Below are 23,256 nucleotides of genomic sequence, written 5' to 3'. Positions count from 1 at the left end.
GAATGAGACTACATGTGAAAGGGATCTAGGAATCCAAGTAGACCACAAGTTGAACATGAGTCAACAGTGCAATGCAGCAGCAAAAAAGGCCAATGCGATTTTAGGCTGCATCAATAGAAGTATAGTGTCTAGATCAAGGGAAGTAATAGTGCCACTCTTTCTACTCTGGTCAGGCGACTAAAATGGTGAAGGGTCTGGAAACCATGCCCTATGAGGAACGACTTAGGGAGTTGGGGATGTTTAGCCTGGAGAAGAGAAGGTTAAGAGGTGATATGATAACCCTGTTTAAATACTTGAAGGGATGTCACATTGAGGAGGGAACTAACTTGTTTTGTGCTGCTCCAGAGACTAGGACCCAGAGCAATGGATGCAAGCTACAGGAAAAGAGATTCCACCTCAACGTTAGGAGGAACCTCCTGACAGTAAGGGCTGTTCAACAGTGGAACATACTCCCTTGGAGTGAAGAGGAGTCTCCTTCATTAGAGGTCTTTAAAAAGAGGCTGGATGGCCATCTATCAGGGATGCTTTGATTGAGATTTCCTGCATGGCAGGGGGTTGAACTGGATGGCCCTTGCGGTCTCTTCCAACTCTATAATTCAATGGGGCTTGTTACCAGATTTTACATATGAATGCAATTTAGACAGCTATGTTAATGCGATGCGACACACTATTTACTTCTGCAGTTCGCATTGACTCAAACAATGAACACCATCTCTGAATCACATACTTTTAGCAAAATTGGCCTTGCAAGTTCAATTTTCTACACCTGGAAGGAGATGTGTATGGGTCATAAACCTGCTTATTTGTTTGTTTTAACCCCTTTCTATGGGGTGGTGTTTTGTCCTCAACAGAGTTGAACTTTCAAGACTACCTATCTCTAAAACCTGAAGAATAGTTACGGCACTGGCAGATTTAAGGGTGTTTTCTTAAAAGTTTTTGTACAATTGATTGCGAGCATGAAACCAGAAGGTCTGCTTGATGAAAGAATTATCAGTTGGATATGGTAAAAAAATTACATGAAAACAGAGATGGTTAAGTCACACCTCCTCCTACTTGATACCATTAAAATAACCCACTGAGATCTAATTACCAACTTTCAGTGTTTCATCTGGCTAAGTCAGGGGTAGGCAACCTTTTTGAGCCGGGGGCCGGGTTGCTGTCCCTCAGACAACTGGGGGGCCAAAGCCAAAAAATAAATAATTAAATTAAATTAAATAATTTTTTTAAAAAAATTAAATATATAAATAAACCAGGACAAATGTAGGACAAAATTTTCAAATGGAAGACACTTTTTTTTTAAAAAATGGAGGACACGCGAAAAAAATTGCTGATTTTTTAAAAAATGTTAATATAAATGCATGTTTCTGAGGCTTCTATAGACAATTGCCCCCCAAAGGCCCCAGCAGCAGTCGGTGGCAGGACCAGGCCGGGGGCCGGTCCCAAGACCTTGCCGGGCTGCATCCGGCCCGCGGGCCGCAGGTTGCCTACCCCTGATCAAGACATTTGTCCTAACGTTTAGGTGGAATCTGGACTACAAATCTGGAGACCAGATTCAGACTCTTTCATGTAAAAGGGAAGTAATGGCAAACTCTCTCTGAGCAAATCTTGCCAAGAAAACCCTATAATAGCTTTGCCCTAGGATCTCCATAACTCAGAAACAACTTGAAGACGCAAAGCAGCAGCAAATAATTCTGAATGTATTTGGTGATGAATGTAGAACATGAATGTATGATTTCAGGTAAGCATGTTTCGGATTACAAATCACAATTCATGTGATGCCATCTGAGAGTAAAGCACACCGCCATTTATAGAAGGACAGCTCAAACCAGCAGCTCCTTTGCAACAGGTAGTTACCGTTGATGTCACTCCTTGGAAACCCTCATTCTAAGACACCATGAATAATTTAAACTTACCATGGCCAATTTTGTTAATAGATCTTTCTTTTGGAACAAGAAAATCCCCTAAGAAAAACAACAACAAAATAAAATTTAAAACGAATCACGCAGAGAAGATTACTTGGAACATTTGTGTAAAAAAAGGGTGGAAATCATACAGCCCTACAGATTATTGTTGGACTGCCTCTCCCATCATCCCCAGACAATCAAGGGTGAGGAATAAGTCTAGCAACATCTGGGAAAAGAACATGATGGACATTCTTCTGGTAGAGGCTTGGATATGGAATTCCCTTTCATTAGCGGTGATATATCAGTGCCTGTGAACCATCGCACCGATGGTCCAACAACTGTCTTACCCATGCATCATAACTATCATCATAACTATTATTTATTGTATTAGCCAAAGGCCATGACCAAAAGCTTAAAATATACAAAACACTTAAGATAAAAAAGTACAAAAAGTACAAAAGATCACAGTACAACAGTTTATTTTAATAGGTCCTAGTTTCTGAGATTCATACAGTTAAACCTCAATGTACAATCGCAGCCAAAATTACTCAAAAGGATTCATTACTGTGTATTGGCATATAGGCTTTAAAAATCTTATAACAAATTGAAGCAAACTACCCACATCTCTCTCTCACTCACTCACACAAATATTCATTCATCACACACAGCAGCATCACAATGTGATATGTCACGTGAGGTCACAATACACCCACTCATGTAAAAGTCCCCAGGTTCTGAGCCCACATTAATTCCCTGCTGGGACAGCAGATAGACAAGAAATGAGTCTCAGTACAGCCTCAATCAGGGTTTCATCATAAATTTGAAAATTCACTTCTGGAGGAAAAAAGAAGCTTAGAAATGTATCCATCTCCATTTTGAGATGAAGGAGAATCTGGCTTCAATTGGCTTTTAAACAAAATCTGACCAATCTTGTGAATAGCCAGATATGGAAGAAACCAAGAGACTTGCTCACTCTTCTATTCACTTCAAACATTCCTTGTTTGATGCAAACGCTGTTGGGCTTGTGTAGACCCAGGCTCCCAGGTAAGTACTCCTGGTGCCTTGCCTTCAGAGAGCAGACTCCTAGGTAAGTGTGCCCTGCTTGGTTAAGTACCTTTTTGGACTACATCGCCCAGGATCCTCCATGCTGATGGGCTGGGCGATTCCGGCAGTTGTAGTCCAAAATGATGTACTTCCAGCCTTTAGTTGGATCCCATGCATATTTTTAGGTGAGCCCCATTGGGCTGAACTCAGCTAGGAGGGACATTGCTTCGAGGTGAGTATGCTCCTGGATGGCTGGCATTGCACTTAGCCGCCTCCAGACAGCATGGGATCATTCCCTTTTCTGTCTGTGCTCCTCTGAAAGGCTAAGGCACCTCTCTACCTACTGAAGAGGGGCCTGGACTGGCTTGGAAGACCAGAAGGAAGGAAGGAAGGAAGGAAGGAAGGACTCAGCGAGCTCTTTTTCTACTGGACTCTTCTCTGGATTGTCTGAAGAACCAGCCTGCCCATCCTTTAACCTGGCAGTGCAGGCTTTATGAGCTGGTTGCCTGAATTGGAGCCGAGAAGGAATTTTCCCCTGTTGAGCCCAAATTGGCCCCGGGTCAAGACAGGTTTTTTGCCTTCTCTGCACTGCCTTCCTCCTGTGCTGCATCCCTTTGGCTTGTGGCTCAGGAGGAGTTAAAAGATGGGACTTCTCAGGCAGAAGAATGGACCTCATCATCCCAGATCAATAAAGTTGAAGGAAATGAATTATATCTACAGTTGTCTTGTTGTTATTCTTGCTTATGGGGACATTTTGTACAGTCTGTGCAGAGGATTTCATTTTGGGCCAAGTAGACTGATCTGGGGATTTTGGTTGCAATTCTAAGTAGACTGACTTGGAGTAGGTTATATTGAACAGAATTTGATTTATCGGGAGGGATGTATGGGGAATAGAAGTGCCTGTCTATATGATGTTCACCCCTGGTGAAATACCATCCTTCAATGAATGTGTCATCAGAGAGGAACTGGAAAGCAAATGCACACTGAAGATTGTCTTGTCATTCTTACTCTTATGGGGACATTTTTCACAGTCTGTGCAGAGAAATTAATTTCAGGCCAAGTAGGACTGAGCTGGGGAGTTTGGCTGCAGTTCTAAGCAGACTGACCTGGGAGTATCTATGTAAATGCTCATATAAAACCTTTAAGTACATCACTTTACCACTTCATCCTTGTAGTTCACATACTCATAGAGTTGCAAGGTATCCTAGAGCAGGGGTAGGCAACCTTTTTGAGCCGGGGCCGGGTTGCTTTCCCTCAGGCGACTGGGGGGCCGAAGCGGGGGGTGGAGCTTCCACCCTCCGGGGGCCAGGCCTACCCATCTTTGCCGGCCCCTGACGGGGCCCCAGACCCCGTCAGAGGCCTTCAGAAAAGCCGGTGGGGGCCACCAGCGCTGGAGGCCTCCCCCTCTTTGCTGGCCCATGACAGGGCCCCAGGCCCCGTCAGAGGCTGGCAAAAAAGCTGGCGGGGCCCGCCAGCACTGGAGGACTTCAGGGATGGCAGCGGGCCTCTCAGAGACCCCTTGCCGCCGCCGGAGGCCTCTTGGAGGACTCCAGGGGCGGCAGCGGGCCTCCGAAAGGCCCGCTGCCGCCTCCGGAGCCCCGTTTGGGGACGCCAGGGGCGGCAGCGGGTCTCTTAAAGGCCCGCTGCCGCTTCCGGAGCCCCGTTTGGGGACTCCTGGGGCGGCAGCGGGTCTCCTAAAGGTCCGCTGCCGCCTCCGGAGCCCCATTTGGGGACTCCTGGGGCGGCAGCGGGTCTCCTAAAGGCCCGCTGCCCATAGCGGTGAAGTCTCATGCGACCTTTTCTGTGGTCGCGCGAGACTTCACCACTATGGACACTGCCATTTTTTCTCCCAAAATGGCGGCGAAGTCTCACGTGACCTCAGGGAAGGTCGCGCGAGACTTCGCCGCCATTTTGGGAGAAAAAATGGCGGCGCCCATAGAGGCAAAAAGCCGCATTTGCCGGTGGCGGCGGCTGCTGCTGCGGGCCAGCTAAAAAGCCTCCACGGGCCGGATCCGGCCTGCGGGCCGCAGGTTGCCAACCCATGGGCTAAGTATTTCCAAAACTTTTAGAATGGTTAGAACTGTTAGAATTGGAAGAAATGAATCACATGGCTCTGTTAAGCAGACTAATTTGTGTCATTTCTTTGGGAATGGCAGGGTAGAAAGAGAGAAAAAAGTTTTTTAAAGTTCAAGTCAGAATAGAAAGCTGCGTTGGTATAGCAAAGAGCTGAATTTGGAAAATAAAAAGAGAGAGAGAGTTGCAGTTGAATAGAGGGTGTGATATGTTTGCTTAGCAAGAGACCAAGGTTGTCAAACAGCTAGGAGTCTTTCAGGATGTTGGGCCTTTTAGGTCTGGAAATCAGATGTGGAAGGAAAATGTTTGGCGTTCTACTGAGGGACTCTCTTCAGTAACTTCTCCATTGCTGATTATATTCCAAACTGGTTTCTACCGTATACTATTATATATCATTGTATTATACCTTGTATATTATTATTTGGAGTGAGTGCAAAAAATTACATTCTAATTGCTGCTAACACAGTTCTGTGTACTTGGGTTATTAAGTAAAATGTCTTTCTCAAACCCATTCTTTCTGTTGTGGCCTTTCACTCTCTTTCCACCCTTCCTATTCTGCCTTCTAACTACTTTCTTTTAATTATACAATTAATTTTGCATATGGTATGATGAGTGAAATTTTTTGTAAGATGAGTGCAGAAAAGAGCAGACTAGTTACACATCTTTAGATACCTGCCTGGTGAAAGACAGCTCTCTTGCCTTGGGAAAAGATCCCCCACCCTTGGAAGGGAAGGACAGTGCTGCAAATGCACACTCCCCTGCCCTTCCAGTGACTCTAAGAGCTTGCTAGAGCTGTTTAAGGCTTCAGAAGGGAGATGGGGGCACTGCTCTTGCCTCCCCCATTCATGAATGTTGACTTTCCCCTGTGAATGTCAAGAGTCGACTGTATGTACATATTTACGTATTTTGGAGATGGGAAACGAGTCTAAACACAAAATTCTTTATGTTTCGTATACCCCTTATACATATATCCTGAAGATAATTTTATACAATATTTTAAACAATTTTGTGCATGAAACATCAGTTTCATCAGTGTGCAAAGGTGTCACTATCTCAGCCAGCCATGAAAAAAGTTTTGGGTTTTGGAATATTTTGGATTTCAAAATTCCAGATAAGGGAGACGCAAACTGTACTGAATAGCCCAGTAACTACATAGTGGGTTAGGCGAAACCAAATCAAACCACCCCACAATTGCCCCCAAAGATCAGTACACATGTTGCAGGTTAGAATTCATCCCCGTCCCAGACAATTTCTGAAAATGAAATTTTGATGTGAGTCAATATCCTATGCCAGATTGTTGATGTGTTTTTTAAAAAAACAAAACGCAATAGATTCAATTTGAAAGAACAGGTGTTCTTTCAAAGTGATAGTACAGTCGGTCCTTCTTATACACGGATTTTTTATACACGGATTCAAGCATACACGGTTTGAAAATGTTCCAAAAAAGTATAAATTTACCTTGAAGTTCCATTTTTTATTAGGGACACCATTTTGCTATGTCATTATATTTAATGGGACTTGAGCCTACACGGATTTTGTTATACACAGGGGATCTTGGAACCAAACCCCAGCGTATAACAAGGGTCCACTGTAAAGAGAATTAAGATTAACCTGATGCTGAAGACAACCTGTGAAATGACACAAGAACAGCACTCTATTTCACTGACTGTCCAGATTTCTCTCATTGCTAATAATGTTGTGTAAGATCACAGGCACAAGACACATTCCCACTTTTCCCCGTCCACCCTGAATAATCATATGGAATTCCACTCATATGCTAAGCATCTGCACATGACATTTACTCAACAGCTGCACCTGTTTCTTCCTATACAAGCATTACACTAAGAATAGACTCACTTAGAGTAACAAAGTAAGAAGATGCTTTGTTTACTCGAACCAACATTTGAGTCTCCTATCACTCAAAATTTCCTTGGATCCATATTTTCATTCTGTCTGTTCCTCTGAGTCACCTTCCCTGTTATTTTACATTTCATCCCTTTTGTTCTTAATGTGTTATATCTTTGATTAGGTTCACCCTGCAGACATAATTAGTTTTATTTTTAAATGTTTACACCACAAAGAACTTTATAAGTAGCAATGTCTGACGCCACAGTTACAAAGTGAAAAAACAATCTATTGCCATTGGCCTGGCCTCAGAAGAAGAGAATAAGACAGAGTTTCTAACAGATCTGATCCCCTTCCCCGCTGCCATCCCCTTTCAATAATAATAATAATAATAATAATAATAATAATAATAATGCCTTTCCTACAGGATCAAGGAAGCTTACAACACAACAAAATACAGTAATACAAAATAAAACCCATTAGCCCTCCCCCAAACAACAACATTATAATCCCACATAACAACAACAATGAAATCTCAGTAACAGTAAAATCTCATCTAAAAATATTAAAACAATCAATCCATAGTAGAGAGATGGGCATTCTGGGATATTCCATATGGTAGTTCATGTCAGTGGGTGACAGGGAAGGCCTGTCACAAAAGATCCTACTTGATTGGTAATATTTCGGATCTCTTCCAACAGGAAGATGAAAAGGCCCTCCGGGTAAATGTGGCCAACTTGGTCTTTTTTGCAGTAGATTTTCCCCAGAGGACCTAAGTGTGCAGGGTGGGTTATATAGAAGAAGGTGATCCTGCAAACAGGTTGGACCCAGGCCATGAAGGGCTTTAAAGGTCATTAACAACAGCTTGTACTTTGTCCGGAAACTAATAGGCAGCGAGTGGAGGGTTTTTAAGATAGGTCTTATGTGGTCACCGCTAGCTGTTCCAGTGACTAATCTGGCTGCCATGTTTCAAACTAATTGAAGTTTCTGGACTAGGTACAAGGGTAGCCTCATGTAGAGCGCATTACAGAAGTCGAGTCACAAGGTTACCAGTGCATGTACCACTGTTTCCAGATCCCCGGTTCCAGGAAGGGGCATAGCTTGTGTATCAGCTGAAGCTGATACCTTGTGTGTCATGTCTTTAGATTGTAAACCTGAGGGCAGGGAACTGTCTAATTACCAACTTGTAAGCTGCTCTGGGAGCATTTCTGAAGAGCAGGGTATAAATACAATAGATAGATAGATAGATAGATAGATAATCTTTTGTAACTTCCATGGCCACCTATGAATTTCTCTAATCTCTATGTACTCCTATTTCATTTTAAAACTAATCTTGTTTTGATAAAGAAAATATATTTTCCATGAACTGGACAAATTGTGAATAACACAACCAGTGCTAAAATTGTCTACTACTGTTTGTAACAAACCCCAAACAAGAAAAGAACTCTTCTTGCCTGTTTTAACAGAGAAAACCGTACTTCTCTGTGAGCTGCCTTCTAGTCTCCTATTTTAACAAAACTCAAACAAGAAACATTACTCCTGTGGCAGGAACAGGGAGGCAAGGCAGTCAAGTAGGATCCGATCATGGAAAAGCGGTATTTTTAGACTATACCTCCCTAAACTTGTTTTGATTCCCCATTTGGCCATGAAACCCACCACTGGGTAATTGTAGACAAGTCACATGCCCCCAGACTCAGAGGAAGGCAATGCCAAACCTCCTCTGAACAAATCTTGCCAAGAAAACCCTATGGTAAGTCTGCCTTAGGGTTGCCATTAAGTCAGAAACAACCTGAAGGTACAAACAACAACAAACTTTACCTTCACACTGATACCTGATTCACTGAGATGAACAGCTTGAGTCCCTTGCAAGGATGGCACATTTCTGCAAAGAGCAGCGAGTAAATCTTGTTGGCTGGACACTCCCTGAACTCTGGAAGTAGACTGAGTACTGGTGAGCTTTGTCATTCTGTTATGCCATTTGTACGCCAGGATTTATGGGGAAGGGGCACACTTCCTTCTAATATAGATTCCGTGGTCTAATCCAGGCTTTCTAAATAGGTCCCCTACAGATGTTTCAGATGACAGCTTCTATCAGATTCAGCCAGCAACATCGATGAATTGGAACAATGGAAGGTAACAGTCTGAAACATCTAGAGATCACCAGGATGGAGAAGGCAGCTCTAGTGAGTTACAGTCTCCTTGACCTAAGACAGAATACAACTAATTGTTCTTTCCAACACCAATTGGAGTCAATCTTTTATAAGGTCATCCCCAGCAGAGTGTTATGTATCTATGCTCAAATACCCTCTATCTGCTTTTAAAGTTAAAATATACATTTTACTCAATGTCAAGGCTGGCATATGCACATCGATAAGCCATGTCAGAGATCAGGAATAAACTATCCAAACCAAATGTACTTCCCAGATGCTGTGCAATTAATTGTAGGCAATGGTATAGATAATTCCCCCCCCAACATGTTCCCAGATGTTAGATGAGCTGCCTATTCTGATTTACTACCTGTTTCTCTGGCCACTTTCCAGCTGCAATCCATCCTATCAGTGGCATCCTCAGCACAGATGAGGCCTCAACAGCTGTAATGCTAACTCATCCATCAAGTATGAGATAGAACATAGCTTCCTCACTGTCTCACATAATCAGAGCATCCCTGTGAAAAAGTGATTGAGTGCCAAAAGATTCTTGGCACAGTGTATCAATTCAGTGTAACATAACAGTGTAAATTGTATTATCCTGAAGAATACTACAGTGGGTTCTCTTTTTTCTTGATTTCTTTTTTAAAGCCATCCACCCCAAAATCCACATAACTAAAAAAATCAAAACAAAACACAGGAAGCACCATATATGGCAAAACCCCTATAACCATTTGTAATGGCGATGATTAAAAAAATAAAACCCAAACGCACTATCTTTGAAAGGCAACTCTTACTAAAATGACTACTGTATATACTTGACTGTAAGTCAATCTCATATATAAGTCGAGGGCAGGTTTGGGGGTAAAAGTATGAATTTTGATATGACCTGTGTATTATATTATTATTATTATTATTATTATTATTATTATTTTCCCATCTCTCCCACTGGATCGAGGCAGGATTACAACCATAAAACCACATACAATACAATGGTATCTAAAAAACATATTATAAACCATAATCAGTTAAAACTTGAATCAACAATACTAATAAAAACATCAGATACAATGTGATGTTACGATCAGAAGCGGGATTTCTTCCATTTCTTTACAGGTCAGGTGGGTATGCCCGCCTGAAGAGATCCATCTTTAGTGCCTTCTTGAAGGCATCTAAAGTGGTGATAAGATGGATTTCCTAAACTAAGTTGTTCCATAACATGGGGCCAAAGCAGTAAATGTTCTATCGGAAGTTGATATTAATCTAGTCTTTGAGTATTGTAAAAGATTCTTCCCGGATCTTCTGAGAGTGCGGGTCAGATTATGTAGGGAGAGGCATTCCCTCAAGTAACTCGGGCCCAAGCCATGTAGGGCTTTAAGGGTGATGACCAACCCTTTGTATTGCACCCAGAAGCTGATTGACAGCCAGTGTAGAGATTTTAAAACTGGTGTTATATGATCTGATCTGGATGTTCCAGTGATCAGTCTGGCTGCTGCATTTTGAACTAGCTGAAGCTTCCGAACTTGATACAAAGGTAGCCCCAAGTAGAGCACATTGCAGAATTCTAGTCGAGAGATTACCAGTGCATGTACCACTGTTTCAAGGTCCTTTCGGTCCAGGTAGGGATGCAGTTGGCATATCAGCCGAAGCTGGTACCAAGCACTCCTGGCCATCGCATCCACTTGAGATAGTAACTGTAGAGATGGGTCCAGGAATACTCCCAAACTGCGAACTTTAGGGGAAGTGTGACCCCGTCCAGAACAGGTTGGCAAATCTCCATCCCTGGACTCGGGGAACCTATCACAAGTAGCTCTGTTTTCTCTGGTTCATTTTTTAATATAAAAGTTAAAGTACAGTACTTATATTGGCCCGTTGATGAGTCAACTCAGGATTTTTGAGTCAAATTTTGACTAAAATTTGTAGACTTATACATGAATATACACATATGTGGATTACATTATAGTCAATGGGAGTAAATTTTAAAATGTAATGAAGTATATTTTTCACAAGATACCAGGTATCTTTATCTTTCTGAAGCATTTATGTTTGACGCAATCTTTCCCTCGCCCCCATCACTAACGCCAGTGGTAGAGAATTCACAATGGGCTCTTTTTAGCTATTGCTGGCATGTCTTCCTCATCCACAGGCCATACCTTGTTCTCATGAGGAATGCACTGTTTCTAGTTTTTCTAAATTAAAAATAAACAGACTGCTACTGATAGAGATTCCAGCAATATAAATACCCAGTTTGTGTGGTGGATTAATCCCAATAAATCTGAACACATCATAGCCTTGGTAGAAAGGTAACAATATTTCAAGTGGAAAGCAGGAGTAAGAGAAAACCTTCACTTTGGTTTCTCACTCTAGAGCAATGTGTCCTTGCACAAAGATGTCTCTGTTTCTTTCAAAATCATGTGGAAAGTAAATGCCCGAATTGCATCTTGGTCGCTAAACAAGGGAAGCTTTGGAGCACAGTGGGACTGAAAACATCCCTTGTAAACCATGCCCTGGCTCTTATCTATCTTGGTTTCTTCACCATATATCACAAGAGCTGCCACCGAAAAAAGTCCTGCCTCACACAGCCCAGGAGTCAGAAGTTTTGGAGCTGTCAATAATGAAGCCTAATCTTCTGAAATTAAGTCAAAATGTTAGTCCTATCCACAAAGCTTAAAGAATGCCAAAACACTTTTATTTCAGTCTCCTAGGTTTCGGAGATATTCAGACTTGTAAAAGTGTAACAACCAGTTTTTGTTCAAAAATGAATTAAATGGAAAAAAAATTATCCTGCATACATGGCAGGTTTGGATACGATTGTTTGGATGGCATTTATGATAAACATTTGGTAAACTGTTTTGTTAGGCTTATTCATTAAAGCCTTACTAACAAAACAGTTTTCCAAAGGAAACAAAGCACAGGACAAGACTGGCAGTTGACAATCACTGGTGTCTACTATCTCTTACTTTTTAGTGTTCAGAAAATAAACCACACTGCATTCTTAATTCCCTTAAAAACAGTCCTTTAGAGTAGAGATTGGAAAACTTATTTCTTGGACTACAACTCCCAGAATCAAATATGCTAGCTGGGATGTTCTGGAGGTTATTATTCTAAACAGTAATATTTCTAACAACTACTAGTCTGTTCCATAAAACCCACTTGGGGAAGTCACATGCTCTCAGCCTCAGGGGAAGGCAATGTGAACAAATCTTGCCAAGAAAACCCTTGATAGAGTCACTTTAGGATTGCCATAAGTCTGAACGACTTGAAGGCACACAACACACAGTCTGTGCATCAATGCAGGCACATGCATTTTTTTAAAAATCACTTTCTATCACTTTATTCGAAATTGAAATGAAGTATTATTAGAAACTAGAAATGCAAGTGTGCTTCCCAAATGTGGAAACTCAACTGCAGAATTTCTCCGTGTTATTCTTGCAACACTACAAGATCAGCCCTCCATAAAACAAAGCAGACCAAATCACAACACACAGACAAATGTGGTTCTTTTTCTAATCCAACAAAAATCTTGACTTTATTTGGCATTTATATCTTTCTGCCCTGCCATATAGGGACAAAGAAGTCACAAGTGTATATGTAATGCCTGAGTTCGAAGATAAGTGTTATGCTGAATGTCAGAAGAAATTCTTTAATCACAGATATTCCTTAGGAAACCTATATGATTCATTTTAAACTGTTTGGGGTTTGTTTTTTTTAGAAGATAGTGGGGGAGGGAGAGTTTCAAAGAAAAAGAAAGCTCTCCTTCCTTTTTTATACATCTAGTTCTGAAATAAAAAATATCAAAGCTACAGAGGCTAAGGAACCTACTGTGGGATTTTCTTGGCAAGATTTGTTCAGAGGGGCTTTAGCTTTTGCCTCCCTCTGAGGCTGTGATTTGCCCAAAGTAAAAATCATGCTACTACGTCTCTCAAACCACTCATGTTTCCATTTCCTGGTAATCACACATTAGCACACAGCTGTTCTGCTTACAGCCACAGCATTTGAGACGGATGTTTCAAGGCAAGCTGTTGTATGATAGCTGCCTCACTATGCCCTTTAATATATCTGTAAAGGAAAAAATCCACAAGACTAACAATGGAGTCCTAGAAGTGTCTACTGGGAATGAATGCCCAGAAGACTAACAATGGAGTCCTATGGATGGCCACTGAATTCAATTTGGCTTACTTTCTAGGAAGAGGGCATAATAACCACTTCCTACAACATATGGAGTGTGAAATCCCAGAGGTGCAAGCTGGATTCAGGAAAGAAAAGGCACTAGGGGTCACACTGCAAACATAAGTTGGATAATGGAGTGCCCCAGGGAATGCCAAACAAAATCTGCATGTGCATTATTGACTCCAACTAAGGGGCTGTACAGACCGGCACTTTGTGTCAGCCTGTACGCGCAGTGAGGGTTGAGTGTCCGCATGCTCCGAGCACTCACCGTGCCCTCACTGCACTGCCCGGGCACCATCTTGGTGCCAGGGACGTAGCCAGGGGGGGTTCTTGGGGTCCAGACCCCCCCTTCCACTAGAAAAATGAATGATGTGTGCTGCTGCGTCACCGCACCCAAGCCCCATTATAATGGTGGCACTTAGTCTGGACCCCCCCTTCCTAAAATCCTGGCTACGTCACTGTTGGTGCGCACCCATCCACACGGCGCACCATGTGTGTCATCATGACGCGTGCCGTGTGGATGGGTGCGCACCAACAGTGACGTAGCCAGGATTTTAGGAAGGGGGGGTCCAGACAAAGAAAACCAGAATTGCTAAAAGCAGCTATGAAAAAAACTAGACATGATCATAAAGTGTAAGGATAAAACTCTGAACACTAAAGTAAGGATTGTGCGGGCCATCAGCAAATACAGATTCAAGAGATGGATAGTGAAAAAAAGCCGATAGAAAGAAAATCAACTCATCTGAGATGTGGTGCTGGAGAAGAGTGCTGAGGAAAATGGACGGCCAAAAAGACAAACTAATGGGTTCTAGAATAGATCAAGCCTGAACTTCCCCTGGAAACCAAAATGACTAAATTGACTGTTGTACTTTGGCTGCATCATGAAAAAAAATGGATCACTAGAAAAGACAATGATGTGTGGTGAAGGTGGAAAGTAGTAAAAAAGTAGAAAGATCACATACCAGCCTGGGCATGCAGGAACTGGGCAGAGCAGTGGAGGGCAGGGGGTCCTGAAGATGTCTCATTCACAGGGTCACCATGAGCCAAAGTCAGCAGTTAACAATAACAAAGAGATTCTACCTTAACATTAGAAAGAACCTCCTGACAGTAAGAGCTAGTGACAGTGGAATATGCTGCCTCAGTGTGGTGGGACCTCCTTATTTGGAGGTTTTTAAACAGAGGCTGGATGCTCATCTGTCAGGGATGCTTTGATTGTGTATTCCTGCATGGCAGGATGGCCTTTGAGGTCTCTTCCAACTCTATGATTCTATGAGTTGACTTTCACCAGAAAGGGCATGCTTACTGGAATATTTCAGAAATTGCTACATTTAAAATAGAAGCCACACCACTGAATAACTAAACGCTCTTATTCTTTTTGAAGTCAGTTTGAAGTAACAGCCAAGAGATTAAAGAGAAAAAGGCACAGAAGGGAATTCTTAGCCATTTCCCACAACACCAGCTTTCCTAAGGTATGTGATGTAATTTAAATTCAAGAATGTCCTCTGTAATTATAGAGGAATTACAGAACCAGAAGAAATCACATAGAAAGAATTCTGTTGAAAAGAAAATCTGGAGTTATTGTTGTTGTTGTTATTATCATTATTAATAGAAACGATCTGTGATCAAGTTAGTGCATTCCTTACAAGTCTTGATCATCAGTCTTTTGTGGGAAAGTACATTCTTTTCCTTATATTTCAAGATGCTTTTTTCCTGGCTTCTTAAATCAGATACACTGGCTCTACATCCTCCCTGTAGTGTAGCTGAAGGAGTATGCCAGGGAGGAGGAATATCACTGGAATTTAAGTAGTCTCAGCTTTCCTCTTTCTCACAAGGACATTAATTAAAATAATCCCACACACCCACTGTCTAGACTTGTTACCAAAACTACTATTGTATTTTATTACATGCTCACAAGAAGATCAAAGTATATTTCTTGCAATGCTTACTATTTAGAGAAGGCAAAATTTAAAAGGGACTTTGCAAGTTGAGACACAGTATTTTTACTGGCACACATCTGCTTCCACTGCACAGCATACAATGTGAGGAGCCTTTTCTCTCAGAAAATCAAAATTCCAAATGCAATTTGCTTTCAGATTCTCTAGATTAATCCCTAAATACAATCCCTAAACACTCAGGGTGCAGCCCAAATGCACCAATCCAGTGCTCCAGCAAAGGAAAAACCCTTTACTGAATAGCACCACCAGCAACAAACCTTAAGCACTTACTGGCATCTGTGCTTTGACTCATTGTGGAGAAACAGCCATCCCCACTAATACTACTACCTTTCCCCCCTTTGAGCTTTGAAACAACTCTCTCCTGGGTAACTGACCCCTGCAAGACCTACAGTAAGAGTGCAATGTTCCTTCTGTGTGTAATATCAAAAACATCAACATCTGAGAATAATTTACACTGCTCTAACTAACTATTCCTTAACTAGCCCTGCTCCCCCCCTCTTACCCTTCTCTCTAGTGCTCCTCCCTTTTCTCTGTTTTTATTATGTAACAATTATAATTTTTAAATAATATTATATTTCTTTATAATTTAATAATTGATTTAGTCAGGGCTCCACAAGGAACTCACAATTGACAGTTCCTGTGTTCTCTCTTAAAACATATGCCAGGAAAAAATGCTAGTCAAGGAACTCAAGAGAGGGCTTCAGTTGCTTTTGCCCCACACCACAGGCCAGTCTCCTGGAGTCATGTACAACCTTGTATTTCGTAACATCTTCCCTCTCCAAAAGAACATTTTCTCTTCTGCTCTAAGTGAGGTATAGCCATATCCCCCTCCAGATATATCTCACCTGTACTCTCTCTTCATCTTTTCAAAACAACCATGGTGCCAACAGCACCATTTATATTATGTCTGCTCCAACTTGTTCTTGTGTCCAATGCCTATTCCCCTTGTCCGATTATCAATTGCCCCTGAAAATTTATTGTCCATATGGCATGAATTGATTGACCATGGAAGTTCTGGATAGATGGACATTAGATATGTGGATGAGAATATAAAGTATCAGCCTGTCCTTTAAGGTGAGCTGACACACCCCTCGTGTATGCCTTCTGAGGTGCACTTGTGCCTTTTGTGCGGCATCTTTTTATAGGTGGAGCTCACTACCCCAAGATTATCTTCCTGTTTAATTGTGTTTTTCCTGAAGATTTTTCTTTTTCAGCATACCTTTGTTTCTGCTACTATTTATATATTTGTTTTTCTGGTTCCCTACATTTTATTTGTTGTTTTTAACTGTATTACAGTCTATTATCACCCTAGTTTTATGCTGTATTTTTACTGATTTTAAATTGTATTTGTATTGGACTGTTTATTTTGTGAAATGACTTGTGAAGGCCTTGAAAGTAGAAGAGCACTGTAGGATATGAAGTAGGTCTGTCTCTATAAATAAATAAAATTCCAAAAATCTTACTGGCGGGTAGACTCAGAATAACAGCCTAAACCAAGCAAATGTAAGGAAAAACTACGAATATTCAATCATCTGTTTTTCCTTATCTAATCCAATCAATTACGCAGCCTTCTTGATATTGCTGGACTGCAATTCCCAGCATTTTCAGCCTCTGAAAATCAACAGCTAAAGAGCCACATGTTTCCCATTCCAGGAAAAGATAGATCTTACTTCGAACTTCACTTCAACATCCACTACACATTTGCAATCCATTAATCTTCTGAACACAAAGTACCCCCCTAGCCAGTTGTTTTAAAATACTAAACATTATTATTCCTTCTCAAAAGAATCCTAATGCTGCACAACAGTTACAAAAATGCTCTATGAGGAAGGAAATCCCCAGTTTAAATCTCAAGCATGACCACAAACTCACTCATGATCTTAAAGAAGCCATTTCCATATCAACATCAGATGTTCCATCTTTAATAGGGCACTAAAATACTGTCTTGAGAGGCCATGGAAAATCACATGCTGGAGGCAAGGGAAGCTCATCACCTTACTCTTCAGGAGCTTCCCAAGCCATTTCACTAGGCACAAATGCCCCAAGCAGCAGATAACAGGAAGCCATATGGCCTCTACTGCCTGCCTAAACTAGTTTGCCACTACCTGAGGATGCTGTTCTGGAACCGCTGTCAAAGTGATATTTAACTTCTAATTTGTTCTTGTATGAAGAAATATGCACCATCTTGCCTCTGCTTTGGTCAACAAAACATTTTGGATTGGTCTTAGAGGTTAGAATTACTTTCTCTCCTGGTTGTAGAGAAATCCTGTAGCACCTTTGAGACTAACTGTGCTCTCTGCTGGTGCCATTGTACTGTGTAACAGTACACTGAACTACTTCCCTCCTTGTGGTGTCTTGCATTTCATACCCTACCTAAATACACTAAAGGCACGAGATCCTGCCTGATCTTGAAAGCTAGCAGGGCCAGCCCTGGTTAATACTTGGATGGGAGACTACTAACAAATGCCAGGTGCTGTAGGCTCTGCTTCAGAGGAATGATCTGGGGAAACTATCTCTGAGTATTCCTTGCCCAGGACGTAGCCAGGATTTTGGGAAGAGGGGGGCTTGGGTGCGGTGGCGTATGCATGCCATTCATTGTATTCTAGTGCAGCTTACGGAAGGGGGGGTTTGGACCCCATGGACGCCCCCCTTGGCTACGTCACTGCCTTGTCTAAGAAAACCCTATGAAATTCATGGAGTTGTCAAAAGTCAACAGGAAATTGAAGGCACGTGCACAAAAGCACCAAGACATCTTGGTGCTTTTGGTCCCTGTAAATCAGACACAGGGAAAGTGTGGCTCCACCCTTTTTGCACTTCCCTAAGTCCCCACCCCAATGCCCTCCCAAACCCAATTGCTTTTTTTTAATGGGAGAGATATGCCAAATGGTAAACTGACCATCCTGCAAAAGCTGTTTGCTCTTTAACTCCTCCAAACAAGATGGAAAATAAGCTGAAGATCCAGGGAACGTAAACCAGAAGTAGACTTCTGGGTCGCTTTTTCAGTAGATTATTACGCGCAGGGATGAAAATGGGGGCCCAACCTTGCTGCAGCTGCTTTTGTTTTAAACAGCAGCAAGAGAAGATCTATTGCTCATGAGAATAGGTAACCTATCTTATTAAGCTATCTAATGCCTCCGTTTAGATTCTATAAAGATCCTTGTCAAATATTGCAAAGCAGAAGATAGAAATCTATCACCTTGTTTGGCTAAACACTTATATACCCTAAAAGCAGGATACAATACATCAAGTTTCCACACTTCTCCTAGTCACTTTTATGGAGCTCAGTGTAACATGATAGTACTGAAGCCAATGTTGTTTGGTTAAGCAGGAAAGATAAACCTGCAACCAGTTTTGGACACAACTAGCTGTTTTTTTGGTAAATGAAAAATTATTTAATTAAATGCTCCCATCAGAGTGTCATAAAATCCCACTTACCCTCCAAAACTGTTTATAATCCAGCACACAGCAGGAAAAAAAAGCATGTGGTAGACTGCAGCTTTTGAGGCAATAAAATTGGCATATCAACTTGCTTCTAAAAACATGCTTTTGATTCATTTTTCCCTAGCTTATCATTTTCTACTGAAGTTATTATATTAAAATTGTAGCTTCCAGAAAATATAATTTTAAAAGTATGAGCTGTTCCCACGATTAGTGACAATGGAGAAAAGAAACTAAGAAAACATACCTCCAGGTGCAGATACTGTACCATTTATCGCTGAACCTTTTATTTTAAAAAGTAATGTACTGCATAATGTAGTAGACAAATATATACCTACCAAAGTAGTCAGCCTTTGGACAAGTATCCATCTCCTGCTCCAGACGCTGGGTAAGAGCTTCTAATTTTAATTCAGCAGTAGATGGTCCTTGTTCTTGCTGTGAAAGGAGTGTCTGACAGGGTAGTTTTATTTTTGCAGAAGTGGAAGTTTCCTGGTGACCAGAGTCACGCTGCAGAGTGCCGATGCCCTCTTTAAAAGGAGATTTTGGAACATTGGAAATCATTGGTCCATGAGATGTTACACTGATGCAATTCTGCTCAGGACTCATGCCAGACACGGCAGAATTAAGCCTGTGATTTTGACCATGAACTACAAAATGACCACCAGGCTTTGGATGAGTGTTAGCTTGCTGATAGTCTACACTTGGAGGTAGCGGAGTAGGAAGTGAACCGGAAATTGAAGGTTGAATATTATCCTTACATATTGAATGATTGTCACCAGGGCCTTTAGTTGAGGTACCAGAAGTCCACACCTCAACGTCAGAGTTTGGATGAAAATTATCAGACTGATTCAAAAGAGTCTGAGAAGGGTGCCCTGATGATGCAGAGAACGAGGAAGCCCTCTGCTGTGAATACCCTGCAGGAAGTTCATCACCAACCCCAACTGTGGAGGACAAGGGACTACAGGCATTTGAGAAAGACGATGACCTCTGACTCCTTGGGTTTGGGTCATAGCTTTGACCAAGCCCAGGTCCTTCGCCTCCACTTTCCTGACTTCCGTACCCACTCTCTGAAGACCTGAAGGAGTTACGTGATTGCTGGTACGGAAGAAGATCTGCTTGAGGTTTTGTAGGATGTTTCTGAAAGGATTCATCATGATTGGTGCTTGACCATAAATGGGAGCCCGGGCTGGCCTTCATGCTAGAAAACTTCCCAGCATCTCTTCCCCAACCTTGATTGCCCATCTGATTTTCACCATTATTGGGCTCTTCGTGAGAAAGGGAGGGAAAAGTTGTCTTGGAATTACATAGATTCACCTGCCCTGCCCTTTGATTACCATGTCCTCTGGAAGCTTCTGGACACCCTAGGCCCTCACTGTATCCATAGTCACCACTGCCTCTATTGCTTTCTGGGTACAATTTTGCTCTCTCTCCTTCAGTATAACCTTGGGGCTGGTTTGGGAAGGAGAGGTGATGGCCTGCACATACAGCTGATGATGCAGCCAGGGGAGGCTTTGCAATATTTTCACCTGAGTGCAGTTTATTTGTCCCTCCAGGGCCTCTGGCTACAGGATGCCCTGGGAGCTGATGCTGAGGACCAAGGGTGGCCCCGTTGCTTGGAACCCCAGAGGTTGCCTTCATCAGCTCCTCTTGCTCTTGCTGTTTCTGAAGGTGGATTTTGGCCATTTTTGTAGCAAACACTCTTCTGGTTTCTTCAAATTCTGGGTTATTCCCAACTCCTTTATCTACTCGGAAGAGCCCATCTTTGGAAGCTTCATACATATTGAGATCTTCTATAAATTTACTTGCCTCCAGACCAAGATCATCATATTTATCCATTTTTTAAAAAAATCACTTGTTTCCACACACAAGAGTCCAGGAAGAAATAAGGAAATGGGAATTTAAGTACTGCAGTCAATCAGTTTTGTTAAGCTTGAGATTCCCATTCAACAGCCAATAGAGTCGTTAAAGCCCCCTTTTTAAAAATCACTTAAAATATGCAGCTAATGTTTTTAATGAAAAAAAAATAGGAGGGCTTTATAATTCAAAACAAGATAAAAACAACAATATCAACACTTGTATCGTTCTCAGACTTCCTGGTAACTGCAGACTGTACTCCCAGAAGGATACCAGATCCAACTCTGGTGTCACTTTCAGCTTGTGAAGAAATCCAAAGTGACCAAAAGCACGTCTTGAGATCTCCCTGGTGCTACTTCGGGAAGAGCAGGGACAGTGCTGGAATTTAAAACAGAAAGAAGTGTAATTTAGTAAAGCCACTGGTTGACCTTGGGCAAGTCACACACTCTCAGCTGCAGAGAATGGCAATGGCAAACCCACTCTGAAGAAACATGCCAAGAAAACCCCATGATAGGCTTGCTTTAGGGTCGCCATAAGTCAGAAAGGACTTGAAGCCACACAACAGGGCAAGTCACTCTCTCTCAGACTCAGGGGATAGCCTTGGCAAACCCTCTCAGTGAATAAACTTACAAGGAAACCCCATGATAGGTTTGCCTTAGGCTCGCTGTAAGTTGGAAATGACTTGAAGGCACAAAACAACATGATTTTCAAACCCCTGGGTGACCTGGGGGGGGGGGCAAGTCACACTCTCTCAGCCTCAGGGGATAGCCATGGCAAACCTTCTCAACTTGCCAGAAAACCCTATGATAGGTCGAACGACGTGAAGGCACACAACAACAACAACAACAACAACAACTTTTAGGAGACGCACCAAAATTCCAAATCCTGCTGACATGACCGAAGGAGGTTTAGTTACCTCCTAGTTTAATATTAACCCTCAAGCCAGACAAACTCTCAATCTGCCAGTCGGGTCAGACATTTACACCGTGGTTGAAGTAAACAGGAAAAAGCAGAGGAAATAAGGAGCAGATTTAAAAGAAGCAACAAGTTACTACTACTCTTCACTGAGGAGCAAGGAAGGAAGCGCACCAACTCCAGACTTTCCCCTCCTCGCTTGAGGAAATCTTCACAACCTGCACGTCCTGTTTCCCCCCAACACAAAAACACACTCCGACCCCCTCAGGGTGGCCAAGTGTCCTCACCACAAAGGAGGACAGGTCACCATTAAAATGGAGGACATGTCATGGTCACCCTGCTAAACACACTCATAGGATTATAAATCCATGCTTCTCAGTCAGGCTCAAAAAGGAGGATGTTTTGGAATTATTCCTGGACAGAAGTTGAAATGGAAGACATGTCCTGGAAAAGGAGGACGTCAGGTCACCCTGCCCACCCCCGGCTAATTCCCCTGAGTCCTCCTTTTCCAGGACACGTCCTCCACTCCTGCCTTCTGTCCAGGAATAATTCCAAAACATCCTCCATTTTGAGCATGACGAAGAAGACGGAAGGGGCAGCGTGGCCTAGTGGTTGGAGCACTCTCTCAGCCTCCTCCTCTGGGGAAGCGAGGCAAGGGCAAGAAACAAAGCCCCTCCAAGAAAACCCCACCAGAGACAGGGCCCACTCCATGCTCAAAAGGGAGGGCGCTCTGGAACTCCTTCTGGGCAGAAGGCAGGAATGGAGGACGGGTCCTGGAAAAGGAGGGCACCTGTGACTTGAAGGCACACAACACACAAGAAGCACCAAGTTACATATTTCTATGAACGTGCTGAGCTTTTATTTTGCCGTGTCCTCCATTTTGAAATGCCTTGTCCTCCTCTGAGATGAGGACACCTGGCCATACTGCCTGCGCCTGAGGCCCCCCTCCTTCCTTCTTCTTTCTTTTCCTTCCTTTCTCTTTCTATCTTTCCCTCTTTCTCTCTTCCTTTTCCTTCCTTCCTTTTTCCTCTTTCTTTCTCTCCTTCCTTCCTTCCCTCCCTCTCCTTCACTTCATTCCCTTTTTCTTTTCCTTCCTTCCCTCCTTCCTCCCCTTCCTTTCTTTAACTTTTCCTTTCCTCTTTCTTTCTTTTCCTTCCTTCATGCCTTCTCTTCCCTTCTTCCCTTCCTTAGTTCTCCCTCCTCTTTCTTTTCCTTCCTTCCTTGTTTCTTTCTCTCTCCTCCTTCTCCCTTTTCCTTCCTTCCTTCCCCTTCGAGTTCGGTTCCACGGAGCCGAGGAGGGAAGGAGGGCAAGGACCGGGAAGAAGAGGCAGCCTGACTCCCCCGTGCTTTCCCTCCTCCTCCTCCTCCTCCTCCTCCTCCTCCAGCTCCAACGCCGAGGGAGCCCTCCTCCTCCTCTTCTCGGGGGCGCTTCGGCTGGAGCTGCGTCTCCTGAGAGGAGGCCTTACTCACTCCTGTCCCGTAGAGGCAAATGGGCGCCTTCCTCCTCTCTTCTCCTCTGGCGTCCCTTCCTTGCCTCCTTCTCTTCAGGCGGGAGGAGAAGGAGGAGGAGGCTCCTTTGCGACGTGGTTCGGGAAGAGACACCCAAGGGGAGGCCCTTGAGGCGGGGCGAGGCCTCCTCCTCCTTCTCTCTCGCTTCGTTGCATCCACACTGGATAAATAACCCGGTTTGGCAACGCTTTAATTTGTCTGGCTCAAGGCTATGGAAAAGAGCAAAGAATGAGACAAAGACTGAAAGCGTTTCCAAACCGGGTTATCTCCAGTGTGGACGCAGCCTTAGAGTGAAACCCGTTGCAATTAGCAATTAGGTCCCGCTTTTGGTGCCTCAGGAAGAGGAGCAGCACAAAATGGCGCTTCCCGTCCCAATTCAGTCCCAACAACTCACAAGGCCTC

General features: G+C 42.8%; 1 protein-coding gene across 3 annotated transcripts in view; it reads right to left on the bottom strand.

Moving 5' to 3' along the window:
* The window catches only part of LIMD1 (LIM domain containing 1), a 48,815-nt gene extending 25,789 nt beyond the window's left edge, over window positions 1-23,026 (bottom strand). The window contains exons 1-2 of one of the 3 annotated variants that reach the window (XM_089532775.1): window positions 21,302-23,026; window positions 18,915-20,808 (exon numbers count right to left, since the gene is read on the bottom strand). In XM_089532775.1, coding sequence (XP_089388901.1) covers window positions 18,915-20,412 — 1,498 coding nt within the window. In that variant the 5' untranslated portion in view covers window positions 20,413-20,808; window positions 21,302-23,026. The remainder of the gene's footprint in view (window positions 1-18,914; window positions 20,809-21,301) is intronic. The other 2 variants (XM_089532777.1, XM_089532778.1) reach the window with 2 other exon arrangements.
* Window positions 23,027-23,256: the final 230 nt, after the last annotated feature.

Source organism: Sceloporus occidentalis, unplaced genomic scaffold, assembly GCF_023333645.1.
Source record: "Sceloporus occidentalis isolate IW3139 unplaced genomic scaffold, rSceOcc1.0.p SCAF_7, whole genome shotgun sequence".
NCBI lineage: Eukaryota > Metazoa > Chordata > Lepidosauria > Squamata > Phrynosomatidae > Sceloporus > Sceloporus occidentalis.
The sequence above is the reverse complement of the archived record's forward strand: the minus strand, read 5'-3'. Positions and strand labels throughout refer to the sequence as shown.